The sequence below is a fragment of the Homalodisca vitripennis genome, chromosome 7 (assembly GCF_021130785.1).
Source record: "Homalodisca vitripennis isolate AUS2020 chromosome 7, UT_GWSS_2.1, whole genome shotgun sequence".
In the NCBI taxonomy this organism is placed as follows: Eukaryota; Metazoa; Arthropoda; class Insecta; order Hemiptera; family Cicadellidae; genus Homalodisca; species Homalodisca vitripennis.
In genome coordinates this window covers 82,533,370-82,548,602 of record NC_060213.1, presented here as the reverse complement: position 1 = coordinate 82,548,602, position 15,233 = coordinate 82,533,370, and the positions used below count along the sequence as shown (strand labels likewise).

The 15,233-nt window shown below is 33.4% G+C and overlaps 1 protein-coding gene across 1 annotated transcript in view; it reads left to right on the top strand.

Moving 5' to 3' along the window:
* Positions 1-14,923, top strand: part of LOC124366003 (GTP-binding protein 10 homolog) — a 28,355-nt gene extending 13,432 nt beyond the window's left edge. Inside the window, exons 5-7 of the mRNA XM_046822185.1 lie at positions 12,401-12,639; positions 13,691-13,814; positions 14,631-14,923. Of these exons, the coding sequence (XP_046678141.1) occupies positions 12,401-12,639; positions 13,691-13,814; positions 14,631-14,866 (599 nt within the window). The 3' untranslated portion in view covers positions 14,867-14,923. The remainder of the gene's footprint in view (positions 1-12,400; positions 12,640-13,690; positions 13,815-14,630) is intronic.
* Positions 14,924-15,233: the final 310 nt, after the last annotated feature.

Here is a 15,233-nt window from a genome sequence, read left to right as displayed (position 1 = left end):
ACAATTCAAATTTGACGTAAAAATTCACCTTTAACTGCAATATTTATTTAATATAAACCATGCTCATGCTTGATCAGAAGAGTAATGCAGATATCATAATTACTATCTTACGTTGGCTACAAATATAAAGAATGTTATAAAATCAACCTTAGTTGTTTTTTTTGACAGAAGTATGGTTCTCAAAACTCCGTGTGTACATATTCTCTCGATCGAGACAACAAAGCAAGCTCAATCGTGGCATCGGAGATATAACTAATTTAATCTAAAATTTATTATAGTAAAAAAAAAAATTTACTAAGTAATATAAGGACTTCGGTTCTTAAGATTTGCGTGCGAAGCCGTGGGTAACAGCTAGATAGAGGCAGGAATATGGTACATACCTTCATAATACGCCCAAGAGGCTCACGATGGAACGACTATCAATTATCTCAGCAATGTTTAGAATGTGATAGAAAAAGAATAAGTGAATATAGTGTACTGTTTTCAACGGGAAATTGCGTGCGAAGCCGCGGGCAACTTTTGCAAAAAATTATTGAAATGCGCAGCAAAGCGCGCCGGGCCCGCTAGTATATATATATATATAAATGAATGTTTGTGTGTATGTCCTTTATAGACTCAGAAACTATTTGACCATTCGTTATGAAAATCTGTATGTTTATGTATTTTTACATGGGGAAGGTTTATATGCTATGCCCATTGATGTAACTTACCACAAGGCAGCGCTGGAAAATATAAAGGTTTTCAAAGCGCCTGTACATTATAAACTGCAACTACAAGACAGTTACGTATATTAAATTGCCAAACACTATTTGAAGGCGCTAATTTATTATGTATATTTATTATGTCTCATTAATTATTTATTATGTCTTAAAAAATAAATTTCTGGCTGAACTTAAAGCTTGAGTGTTAGACCACTTTTTAATAAAGTACATGTGCGTTGTGCGTGTACAATGGCTATAGACATACACTTCTGACAGATTTTCTTGATCGTGGCAACAAGGTCAAACTCTACATCGCCGTTGGAAATATAATTTACTTGAACCAGAAGCGTGCGAAGCCGCGGGAAACAGCTAGTATTTATTAAAAACATACAGTTAAAAGTACATTAGCAACGACATTATTTAACTGTTTGTTTCTTTATAAACTGAAAAATATTTTTCATATTTTAGAACATTTCAAGCTGGAATTGGTACATTAGTTCAAAAGCACAGTCCTGCGAACTTTCATCTAGCAGAGTTTTTGCTGACTGCTCCAAAGGGAATCTTCGTAGTCAAAACTTGGCCATCTTATGTTTTAGGACATTTTCTAAGGTAGATTCCTAATGTAGAATACTTACATAATCGCTGAAATCTAAAAATAGCGGGAAAACTAATGGTTACTCCTAAGAGAGTTTACACACCATAAATGTAAACAAATTGAAAATAGCGGTTGAATTAATTGAACATATGGTTGTGCTGTCATAAAAGAATGTTTACACAAAACAGTTCATTTCATTTCATAGTTTTTTCATTTAATATTTCTCAACTTTAGGGACCCAGATGAGATTTTCAATGCTTTAAATACCAGTGGGGTGTAGTTGGGAGGGATTTTCGAAATTAGAATAGGCCTATATTCCTCCTAGGATCTCTAAAAATGTCCATGTAAAATTTCAGTACAATTGGTTGAATAGTTTACGTGTAAAAACAAAATGTAATTTTGCTATTTTAATGACATGCATCTTTATATGTTAAATTAGTGATAGGTTTTATTGTTATTCTAATTATTTTCAATGTTATAGACTTGTTATTATTGTTGACTATTTTATATTTATGCACCAGATTCTTGATTATTTTATTATTATAATACAATATAATATTGACTATGTCCATTGCACAAAGACAGTAAAATTCGTGATCCTGATACATTTTAGATCGTCTGACAGAATCAAAATATCCAAATTCCATATATATTGGTTCTGTACAAAAAAATAATGGTATCCACTATCTCATTATTTCTATGTCATATATTGTATTTGTGGTTCCTATTCTATTGTTGTGTACAAAAAAATAATGGTATCCACTATCTCATTATTTCTATGTCATATATTGTATTTGTAGTTCCTATTCTATTGTTTGATTTGTTAATTTAAAACTTATTATGGGATCATAAATTGATGCACTGTAGACTGCCATAAACTCTAGATGAGAGGTTTACAAGTTAAGTTTGTCGTAGTTTTAGCATAACAAGAATTGATTTTTTCGTTATCAAAACTAAACTAACATAATTTATAGAAGTTGATCCACATAAAAAATACCAAGATCATATATGCAAAAGAATATATTATGAAAAAATATTCAGACATAGTAAAGTTTCAATTTTTGCTGAGCAAAATGAAAATGAGAGAAATATACTGAGCACTGATTTTGAAACATGTCTTTGTAACTTTCAAAGAGGTTTTTAAGGTCAGATATCTTGTTTTGCTTTGTTAAAATATTGCTTGATAACAACTACATAACATTTTTAATCTCACTTTTCGTGTTGCGAGATTTCATATTGCAACACTGCTTGAGTATATGGCCATGTACTGAATCTGGATTAGTGGGTCATTATCGTTCAGTCCTAAGTGGAGTTGGACTATTTCTCCGGTTATATTTAATAAACCCATTTTAGTTGGTATAATTGTACAATACAGCAAATGTTGTTAAATATTTATGATATATTGATCAAGCTCAGATCCAAGAGAAGCAGCTCAAAGTTAAATACTTTCTCTCTTTAAATACTTTTTTTCATGTAAGAACTTTCTTTTTAAAAATAACCTAATTGCTGAACAAAAAAAACTTTTGGTTCTGTTTCCAAATTAAAGTTTCATAATTCGTTATTGCACATAATTCCAATCAATTGAATTGATTTATCATGTAACTTATTACAAAATTATACACAATTTATTTTGTGTGAGGAGCCTGTGTTCTGTACTGAGGAATATTAAGTTTACATTTATTTCTTGTAGAGTGGGAATGAATGTCTTGTTTGGTGGAAAACAGATGTATGTCAGTTTTATGGGTTGATGATAACCATAAGGTTAATAATTGTCAGAATGTTGAGTTGTATAAACAGAGGTCAGCAGTGATATCCTTAAGGTCTGCTTTACTTAGTGTTCATATTACCTTTTTTAGATTGGCAGCATTTTTGAAAACTCAGTGGAACCATCCCATAAAATCAAACCACGTGTAATGTGTTATTGAAATAGTCCAAAGCAAATTATCCTCAAATATTCTACAGAGACATTCTCTGTTAATTTCCATAGCAAATAACTGACAAGAGAAATCCGTTTGCAGATTTTCAATATGGTCAGACCACGCTAGTTTAGGGTCAAACAAGATACCTAAACAGTTTCACCGATTTTGCAACATCTTGAGTCTGGTTTAAGTTAATACAAATATTTTGAGGGAAGAAAACAAATTTATTGCCTTAGTTTGGGCTACATTCATAATAGCCTGCAAACTTGATAGATTTTTATTACTTAAGAAAAGAGAGGTATCATCGGCATAGATTATTGAACAACACTTAAATTCCTTGGCAAGTCATTAATTATAACTGTCAAGAAAAAAGGACCTATAATAGACCCTTGGAAAACTCCTAGATCCACATTTTGAAAGGTGAGTTAGATCCCTTAATTGAAGCATACTGCTTTCTGTTGGTTAAATAAAAAATAATAATTTTACATGAGTTTTCTGAAACACCGTAGAATTTTAATTTCTCCAAGATAGAAGTAGGGGGAACACGATTGAATTCCTTCCTCAAATCCAACAGTGAAAGGGCTACTGATTTTCTGTTTTCTAATGCATCAAGAATGTGATTTATAATTTCCATAACATCAGATGTATTTGATCTACCTTTTTGGAAGCCGAATTGAGATTTCGAAATAAGATTACATTGACTGAAATGTGATGAAAGTTGATCATGTATTAGTAACGCTGATTTTTTTTAAAAGATCGGAAAAATGGATATTGGACAATAGTTGTTAGGAAAAAATTCGTCTCCTCTTTTATAAATTGGATGACCTTGGATATTTGACTATTGACTATATTTCAAGGAGTCAGAAAAGTAGCCAGTCTCCAGACATCTATTTAAGATAAATGCTAGTGGTTCCTTTATGTATTGAGTTGTCCTTTTTAATATCGAATTAGACAACCAATAATAGTCTATACTTTTGGAATTAGATAATTTTGAGACCAACCTAACAATGTCATTAGGCCTGATTACTTGCTAATGAAAAGATTCAGGCAAAACAGAACTGTTACCCAATAGATTTGAGGATGAAGTATTAGTGGCTGGTATGTTATTTGCAATTTTAGTAACAGAGTTCAAGAAGTAGCTTTGAACTTGTTCTGTATCAAGTGTTATTTCATGTGAATTTATAGGAGAATGTTCAAGTGAGATCATATCACAATTAGCTTTACATCTGTTTGGAGCTATTTCAATAAAATCTTTACATGCTAGCATTTTACTTGGGTTAAATCAGATCTGTAACTTTTTTACAAGCATTAAGGCCAACTGTGTCTGCTCAGAGCCACCATTTCTTAGATTTATATATACAGTATATTAAAAACATTCAACATTAATTTTCTTTCATTAGCTAAGTCATCACAGTACCATCTTATATGTCTTACTTTTATGACATTTATGTTTCTTACATTTAGTGATTAAAGGTGAGCCAAAATAGCAAATGTCTTTTAACAAATATGTCTTTTAAGAAATCAAATAGCTCTTGAACACTTATTTTATCCAAAACATATTTTTCAACTATGTCCCATTTTCATATCTCAAAATCTCAATATACTTCATAATTTGATTTTATGTTTGTTTTCCACATACAATTTTACTACTATTGTCGGAGCTACTAAACTTACTTGCATTTGTAAGTATATTAATACTAAGATTGGATTGGTGGTCTGTAAATTGTCCTTAAATTGTGTTTTGTCTCATATAGGCTATCAGAAAAATTTTCTAGAATATTATCTATACAGGAATAAGCAAGAGTTGGGACTTTAATAGTACACAGTAGGTTAAGAAATCTTAGTAAATTTGAAAAGTATATTGAATTATGAGGCATTGCTATTGACATTTCAATGTTAAATTGACACAAACAGCAACAAAATGAAATGAAATGAAATGAAACGTTTGAAATGAAATGAAATGAAACGTTTGAAATGAAATGAAACGTTTATTCTCTCTTCACAATCAATTAATTGTAACAAAACAACTACAATATTATACTTCTATACCTAGTGTTTGATCAAATAACGTGTTAAACTAATTAGGATGTGTTTTTCTATTATTGAAAACAAATGTTATAATAGAAATTATTAAACAAACAAGAAATATAAGCTGATGCAGAACTGCTGAGAGAATAAATACACACGCAAGAGAAGATAAACTCTTCTGACTTTGCGTGGAGTTACCAGTATTTTATATTTTCAATTTGGAATTTTACTGTTGTCTCCTGTTAACCAAGACACACACATACACACCACACACACACACACATATCCACACATCCAATATGAAAACATAAGCTATCACATGTAATATTCATTACTGTATCTATTTATCTGTCTTGAGGCAAACTACTGCACATTTGAGGCAAAAAAATAATTTACGCAAAAGTAAATTTGTTTATAACTTTATTTTTTAAATAGATTTTTTACTTATTCTTTAGAGGGACATATTATCTTACCTGTTTGGTTATATATTATTGTTTAAGAAAAGTGTAGTTATTAACTAGTTTAATACAGCAAACAATTGTTCCAATTGATTTGTATCATGATTCAAGAGCCAATCCTTGACACGGATTTTTAAGGTATTCATTGTGGGTGAGTTTTTAATATAAACAGGTAAACTGTAGTAAAACTTGGGTCCGAGGTATATAAAAGAGACTTCTGTAGCAAAGAGCTATTAACTCTCGTGTGGCCTGATCATGCCGATCTGCCTGGTAATATAACCTCCAAGAGTTGGTTTTGCAGATCAACAGTGACTCCTGGATTACCACTAATTTGGAAAAATAACCATAGCACTTTAAAAACATATAGATGCCGCAGTGGAAGTATTCTTAGCCTAAAAAAAACAATGGAAAAGCATGTTCACGTCTATTTTTCCGAAAAATAATTCTAATGAATGATTTTTGAATACTTGTAAATTTTCTTTAAATGTGATTTAAATGTACTGGCCCCAGCATGACAGACCATAGTTAAATTTAGAATGAATAAATGCAAAATACATTTTTATTAATACATTGTCATGACAAAGTTGTCTAATAAAATAAAATTTTCTAAGAAATACAAGTAAATATGTTCTAATTGTTTTTATATGTACTTTCCAAAGAAGGTTTTCATCAATGTGGAGTCCCAAGTACTTCACAGTGTTGCCCTGAGTAAGGGTGACACAATCACATTGATTCTGTTGACAACTCAAATTATGGTACTTCAAAGGTTCATCATAATTGAAAGTTTGAGTTAATGAAAAATGTATATATAGTGATTTCTGAGCATTTAATGCAAGTCCATTGTTACTAAACCATAATCGAAGATAGTATAGATCTTGTTGTATATAATTCCATAGAAGTAGTTCAGTTGGGGCACTATAAGATAAAGCTGTATCATCAGCGAACCCAGTTAGTTTACCATAAAAGAGGCCTCTATAAAGATCATTAATAAAAATTAAAAATAATATGGGACCCAAAACAGATCCTTGTGCACACCGCACATAATTGTGCTAGTCGAGCTTTCATAGCCACCAATACAAACAATACTGTTTCCGCTCACGGAGGTATGATCTGAAACCACTCATGAGCTACACACGCACTCCCGCCCTATCCAGCTTTTTTAGTAACAGCTCATGGTTGACTGTGTCAAAGGCCTTGCTGATATCCAAAAACAAACCCGATGCTTTGGAACTTTTTGGATTATTCAAATTTAAATTGAATTTGCGATATAAAATTTTGTAGAGCCATTTCCCGTGTTCATTCCCTCTCTAAAACCAAATTGTGTTGAAGCTAAAAAGTTATAATGGTCTAAAAATGGCATAAGTCTTGATTTAACGATTTTTTCTAATAATTTTGAGAGAAAACTGAAAGTAATGATATTGGCCTATAGTTTTTCGATGGACGTACTTTGTCCTTTCTTAAACACAGGCACAATTTTGGCAATTTTTAGTTTTTTTTCAGGAAATACCCCCTCATTCAACTCTTATTAAAAATATATGTTAGAACTGGAACTATATGTGATGAGATATTTTTTACTATGAAACTAGAGATAGAATCAGCACCAGGCGCCTATTTCCAGATATCGAGTTTATCAATTTTACTAATTCATTTTCTGCTACAGGAAGCCAAAAAATGGAATGAGGAGGCGAGTAAGTCCTGAACAACCTCTCATGATCAAGTCTTTGGTGCTCATTTGGTTGCTCAAGTGAGGCAGCTAGATCAATAGGTCCACTAATAAAAAATTTGTTAAATTCATCCACAATTTGTTGCTGATTACTCGTCAATTCATTGCCTATCTCTAGTGTTAATGTTTTGTCAACACATTTCATCGCTGGGACTAGACCACTCAATTTGTTAATTATATTCCACTGCTGACATGGGTTATTTGAACATTTATCAAACAACCCCTCGTAATATCGCTTTTTAGCGTCTTTGATCCACTTTTCAATTTTCCTTCTAAAAATGTCAAATTTAATTTTTAATCGCTCATTGGTTGGCTCGCGTTTTAATAATTTAAGCAGTCTATCCCGATTAGCCATGAGCTCTAAGAAGACCATTTGTCATTCATGGTTTCAATTTTTTAGATTTATTTACGTTGAATTTATTTTTTATCCGGCCACGAATACAAACATGTATGTACTAACACAATTAGCCGAACTGAAATTACGACTTAATAAGCTGGAGAACCTGAGTGTTACAACACAAAAACAAGATATGACATTTAACAAAACTGAAGATATGACATTTGACAAAACTGAAGACCTGAGAACAGCCACACTTCCAACTCCAATGACTTCCAGAACACCTAAACAAACAAAGCAAGGACAGGAAGAAGAATTTCCAATCCCACACAAAAAATCAAAGACACAGAAAACGAGAAATGTTTACAGCACACATCACTGCAAAATAACAAAATACAGATCGAACCAAGGCTTAAATACAGAGTCACATACAACAGACCACACACCATTAAAAAGCTCTCCGAACCGAAAATTCCACACACGAAAATGAAACTTACAAAAATAATTTCAAAGTGGACAATAGCCCCTCCTATCACAGCCACAAAACTCAACTCTGGTGAAACCATAGCTGACTTCTACTATAAGCAAACTAAAAAAATTAAAACTGGAAAATGTAAAACAAAAATCGCTGCATCCTCCACCACCTCTGAACAGTATTTTAAAACCCTGAAACAAACAGACAATTACCATCCCCTGAAAACCCTAAATACACCACACTACCAAATAACAGCCCTTTTTTAGAAGCGGGCCTGAAGGGGAAAAGAACACATAACAATAGCTACACCAACAGAACAAAACACAAATCTTAATCAATTCACTCTCCTTCACCAGAATATTATAACTGGCTGTCAAACAAAATTGAAAGGCTAAAATCATTTTTTAAGCCACAATAAACCAGACTTTATTATATTAACAGAGCTATGGACTTAATCAAGACAAACTAGAAAGAACAAACATAGAAGGCTACTCTCTCGTTGGAGGCTTTACGAGAAAGAACCACATTAAGGGAGGAGTAGCAGGCTATGTTAAACAAGACCTACAAAAATTTGTAAAACTACTAGAAACCAGCTCAGATGAAACTGAACTCATCTGTGAGTCAGCCCTTTTCGAAATCAAACTTAGAAAGGAAACAATAAATGTCCTCGTGGTCTACAGACCGCCAAGCACAAAGATAGACAATGCCATCGATATATTATTAAATGTACTGGACAAAGCACTTAGCACATACAAAAAAAATCATAGTCATGGGTGATATTAATGCCGACAATCTACAGGAGAACAGTGATAACACTAAATTAAAAGAACTTCTCGCTGCATTTGATTTGGTAAGGATGCAGCTCCCACCCACAAGAATCACCCCATGAAACTTCAAAATCAATAGACTGGGTGTGCACTAACATAAACCCAGAATTAGTAAAAACATCAGTAATCCAAAGCGGCCTCTCTGACCACACAGCACAATTTAACCACACTAACCATAGTAAAACACTGTCCCACCAAAATTAAAACCAAAGAAGAGAAATTTCAACAAAAAATCAATAGAAAACTTCAAATCAACTCTAGCCAAACAAAAAATGGGATGCTGTGTACCACTCCAACAACACTGACACAGCTTACAACATATTCCACAACATCATCCAAGCAACCCTTGACAACACCTGCCCACTGAAGACCTTCAAAAATAAACATAACAAAAACCCAGACCTGGGACATTGAATGCACAAGACTCAAAGAACAGTACATCCGAGCCCTAGAAAAAGAGCAGTGCATATGCCGAATAGAAGACAAAACAGAGACAATAGCCAGGAAAAAGGACTACGACTTAAAGCTCAAAAAGCTCAAAAAAGAGTCGGTAGCAGCACATATAAGTAACTCTCCGAAAATAAGCCCAGAGCCCTATGGCAAATAATAAACAAAGAGAAGACAGCCAGACACAAATCGAACAACCAAAATATACCTTCAAATCAATGGAAAAAATACTTCACAACCCTGCAGAAGTAGCAGACTGCTTTAACAAATTTTTCTCCTCAATAGCACAAAGAACTCTCCCAAGACAGCCACTTAAATGCCACAAATACTACAAGCCAAAATCCCCCGCCACTCACTAACAACACTTTTCAGTTCGAACCAACAACAAAAGAAGAAGTGGAGAAAATAATAGACTCCATGAAAACAAAAACCTCATCTGGCCTAGATAACATCTCATCAAAACTAGCAAAAGTCTTGTAAAGAAGAAATTTCTGATCCCCTAACACACATCATAAACATATCCTTACAACAAGGGATTTACCCTGAAAAACTAAAAACAGCAAAAGTATACCCGAAATACAAAAAAGGACCAACCACCGACATGACTAGCTACCGACCAATATCACTCATATCCCACCTTCTCCAAAATTATTGAAAAGATAGTACTAGAAAGACTTTTACAATATCTTGAGCACAATAACCTACTAACTAAACATCAGCATGGTTTCATGAAAGGACGATCCACAACCACAGCCCTAATTCAACTTATAGAGCATGTCATAGACAAACTGGAAGAGGGCCACACTGCTATTAGTTTATTCTTAGACTTTACAAAAGCATTTGACTGCTTAAATCATAAACGCCTTCTTCAAAAACTAAAAAGCATGGGTGTAAAAGATAAAACTGCAGACTGGTTCTGGAACTACCTAAACAACAGGAAACAACTGGTGGAAATCCAATACACTAAAAAACAATTTATTAGAAAAAGTTCAGTCAAAAACTGCCGACATGCAGATGGGAGTGCCACAAGGATCAGTGCTGGGCCCGGTCCTGTTCCTACTGCTTACAAACGACCTACCCGACTACCTAGAGCGCATCTGTCACACAACCATGTACGCAGATGACACTGTCATAACAATATCTGACAAAACCACGCAACACCTTGCCAGAAGTCTAAGCAGAGCGCCCTAATCACAACAAAACAATACTGCATCTCGAACAACTTGGTGCTAAATGGCAATAAAAACTGTTCAAATAAACTTCTCCACCAGGCAAAAAAATACACATCTTCCAATCACTGACCTAGAAACAAAAAACCAAACAAATCACCTTGGTATATTAATTGATGAACATATAAACCTGGAAAGCACACACTGAACAGCTTTGCAAAAAATTAAAGCACCAGCATATTTGTAATACGCAGAATTAAACAGATTAGCAATAAAGACGCAGCTAAAACCGCCTACTTTTCACTATTTGAGACACATCTCAGATACGGTATAGCACTATGGGGAGGAACAGCTAACTGCAACATGGAGAAGATCCTCAGGCAGCAAAAACTAGCAATAAGAGCTCTAGAAGGACTCCAATACCAAGAAAGCTGCCGGGAAGCATTTAGAAAATTGAAGATCCTCACAGTAGTAAATTTGTACATCCTAGAAGTAAATTCTGCAAGCGCGGTACACTCAAGAAAAACTAGAAACAGAGACCTTCACCAGTATCACACACGCCATGTCCTTGACTTCACACTGCCTGTACACCACTGAGCCTCACAGCCAGGAAACCATCATATAAGGGAGCGGGGCCTACTTCAATAAACTTCCAGTATCCCTAAAGAATGAACCACCCAAACGTTTAAAAAAAAGCATTAACTGCCTGGCTACAAGAGAGACCCTTTTACTCAGAAAGTGAATTTTTAAACTTGTAATTTAGATTAAGCTATGTAATTTTTTATACAACCATGAAATCTGTACCAATGACGCATGTACTGTTCTCAACGAACATGTCAATAAAGTGTATTGTCTATTGTCTATTGTCTATCTCAATTTTAGAGAGGGCGATCGCCTCGTTTATAATATCAATAAACTTATTAAACGAGCTGTTTTACATCACTGCTCATAAATACACTATCCCAAGATTCAAGCTTTAACAGATTGTTTAGCAGTTTTAAGTCAGTGGAATATCTACGCTTACTAAGCAAATTATTTTTTTCAGTATTGGTCTACACATACAGACAGGCCAGATAGTGCGATGATCCGTAATTAACGAGTCTATGACAGCTGGAATAGCCACGGTAGGGCCGCTGAGTTTCTAAACAGGACGTGATCTATACAGCTAGTGGTAGTGTCAGTAACCCTAGTATCGACGTCAATTAACTGCTCAAACCCGAAACTACTCACAATCTCTACATAGTTATCAATATGATTGTTATCAAGTTTAGTATTAATGTTCATATCTCCCAGACAAAAAACATTACTTCCGCCTATTGCATCTAAACATATCTTAAAATGTACAAGGTATTCTATTACTGTTATCTGTTTAGTAATATTTATTAAATTTATGGTTATTTCCTCAATTGTTTAAACATTATTTTTTTGTTTACAATTTGGGTATATTGTTAAGGAATTAAAGTATTTATCTGTTGTTGTTACATTAAAATCTATATAATTTTTTTAACAAAATGTGGAAGGCTGTTACAAAAGGACTATGCAATTTTACTATCTTTGTACAATAAATTGTTAACATACTGTACTATCCTATGTTACACTATTTTAAGTTAGGGTAGTTTAAAATTGTATTTTGTGTTTGACTTAGCTTTACGCTGTAATTTACTAATGCTGTGAATGCTGTAAAATTGTGTGACAATACTAACAGACCTGAACTGTCACAGTCACAACCCTGAGGCCAACTGTGGGCATTGTCAGTTTTCCGGATGAACGTCAGATCTCGTTGGCTGACCTGCCCGGGTTGATCGAGGGTGCCCATGTGAACCGTGGGCTGGGCCACCGATTCCTGCGTCACGTGGAGCGCAGCCAAGTGCTGCTGCTGGTCGTTGACGTGCAGGGTTTCCAGCTCAGCCACAAGTATCCCCACCGCACGTGTATTGAAACCATTCTGCTCCTCAACAAGGTACATCATTTGATATTTAACATGTTCACAATCTTGTACAACTTCTGTCGTGTACCCAAACACTTTTGTAAAGCGTGTCACGCACCTGATGGGTTACACATTGCTTTGCATTTCCTTATTGTGTGTTTATTGTTTGCATGTTTTGATGGTTTGTTAAATTTGTTCCTGCACTTAAATAAATTCCTTAGACCCCGCGCTCAGCCATAACAGAGTTTCCAACACAGCCACAACTATCCTCAACGCATGTGTATTGAAACCATTCTGCTCCTCAAATAGGTATGTCATTTGATATTTAAATATGTTATAATGGTTGCGAACTCTAAGATTTAATGGTCAGATATCTATTATATACTTTTACCTCAGAATTTGAAGTTATGACAAAAAGATATAAAATAGTGTCACAGATTTTAACCTAATTTAAATTGCACTGATGGGGTGTTTTCACAACAAAAATGCTAGCAAAATTCATTGCAGATCATAGAGTAATATAATTTTTACCTGTTTCTATTGGTACCAAAGTCTATTGTAACTTTGTCAAACTATTGGGCAGTAATACTTAAAAAAATTACAATTTTAGAATTGGAGACTTATTTTAAAATATTAACAGGAACGTTGCAAAAGACATAAGAACTTACAAAACTAATAACTGGTATAAATAGAGAGTGGTTGTATAAAATTATTTAAGAAAGCATTGTAGGGTAAAATAAATAAAAAAACACAGATTGAACAAAAACACAAATAACATATACAATTAAAACCCAATGAAAAATGTAACAATATAAATATTTAAAATATGTAAATCAGGTGGTTAAAACATAAAATCTCTAAACTATAAAACAAAAGCTCATAAATGTCAAGAATTCTGTGATTAAATTATGGAGTGAGGCTCAGTGTCCTTAGATTCTATGTAATAGGTTGAAAACCTAAGTTGTAAACTTAGCATAATTTCTGTTTGATTCCTTTACTTTTGATTGAAAATGATTTTTAAAGTTAAATACAATGTTCATTAAGATGATTTTTAAAGTTAAATGCAATGTTCATTAAATTACAGGAAGTGGAACTGTACAAGGAGTTTCTCCTCAATAAGCCGGCAATGCTGCTTGTGAACAAAATGGATACTGAAGGTGCAAAAGAACGTTATCGAGAAATCACTCATGCTGTTAGAGATCTGTCAAGTAAGTGAAATACATTATAATTTTCAAGTTTTAGTTTCAATAAACTGTAAAAGATGTTTGCATAATCTGTTTTTCTTTGTAAATTATCTGGGTCATTATCATTAACAAGTTAAATGTAAAAAAGGCCATGAGGCCCTACTAATTTTACCAATATAATTATATTAATATCAGTATAGTCAAAATTAATTTCTTTCCCATGTCATTAACTCATTTATAACACTTTCAGCTCCATACATCTATGCACCTTTACACTAAGTATAAATATGATTAACAGGAATCTCCATGTGGGGCTGAGTGTGTTAAAGACAAGAATTGGACTATCTTGAAATACATTTTGATTTGAACATAATTTTTGGTTAATACATAAAGAATGAATATAGTCCAGTCAAAGTTAGATGATTTGCTGCTTCAGATCTATCAGAGAATATTTTGGCTCCCAAGTGGCTAGAATACAGTACAGAAAAAGAATCTCAAGCTAAAATGTAGTACAGAACAACAACTTAAACTAGTGTACAGTATAGAACAACGCCTCCAGATAAAGTGCAATTCAGAACAATGTCTCAAGCTTGAGTACAGTGCAGAAAAACAACTCAAACTAGTGTATAGTACAGAACAACACCTCAAGTAAAAAGTGCTGTGTCCAGTGTAAATATACTAATACCATTCACAAGTGTTGTTCTAGAAGCGATCTAAAACTTTTTAAACAAATCATATATATTTGTAAATTTAAGACCAACTACAGGTATGTGTAATAACATATTGTTTCTGTAATACAAGATCAGTTGTTTTGACCCTACATCTGTTATTTTTGCCTAGGTGTCCTTCATAAATATCCTCCAGAAATGAGGCCTGAGCGTCTCTTCGAGTTTGTGTCAGTTCAGTGCTTTTCAGCCAAGGAAGCGACTGAGTTCGAAGTGAAGGAGTGCCAGAATGAGATACGAAGAGTGCTGGACTGGGTGGCAGTTGAGACGGAAGCTCAGAAGGAGAGAGAACTTGAACTGTTGAAGAAACTACAGCACAGACAAACCGAATATGGGCCTACAGTTTTATAGTTAGTTGTGTGTTAGTGTGACTTGTAAATATTGTGTAATAAATAGTTTATTTTGCTACTCTATTTTAATACATTTTGACCTATTCCTTTGAAATTTTAATATGTACTAACAACTTTCATAATAGTAATGATAAAATAGTTTTTATGATTTAGAATTTGTGGCTAAATTTGAAGTTGAGTTTAACAAAAAAATAACTCAACGTCTATTTGTAATCATTTGAATAAAGCAGCTTTTGAAATAACAAACTTTATCCCATGTAAGCTATGTATGTATAGATTTGATGTCTATTTTTGCTGAGTCTAGAGAGTAATTAATTATTAGATCATAAGATTCCAACTTTGTATTTTTCACAAGAATGTAGAGTTTT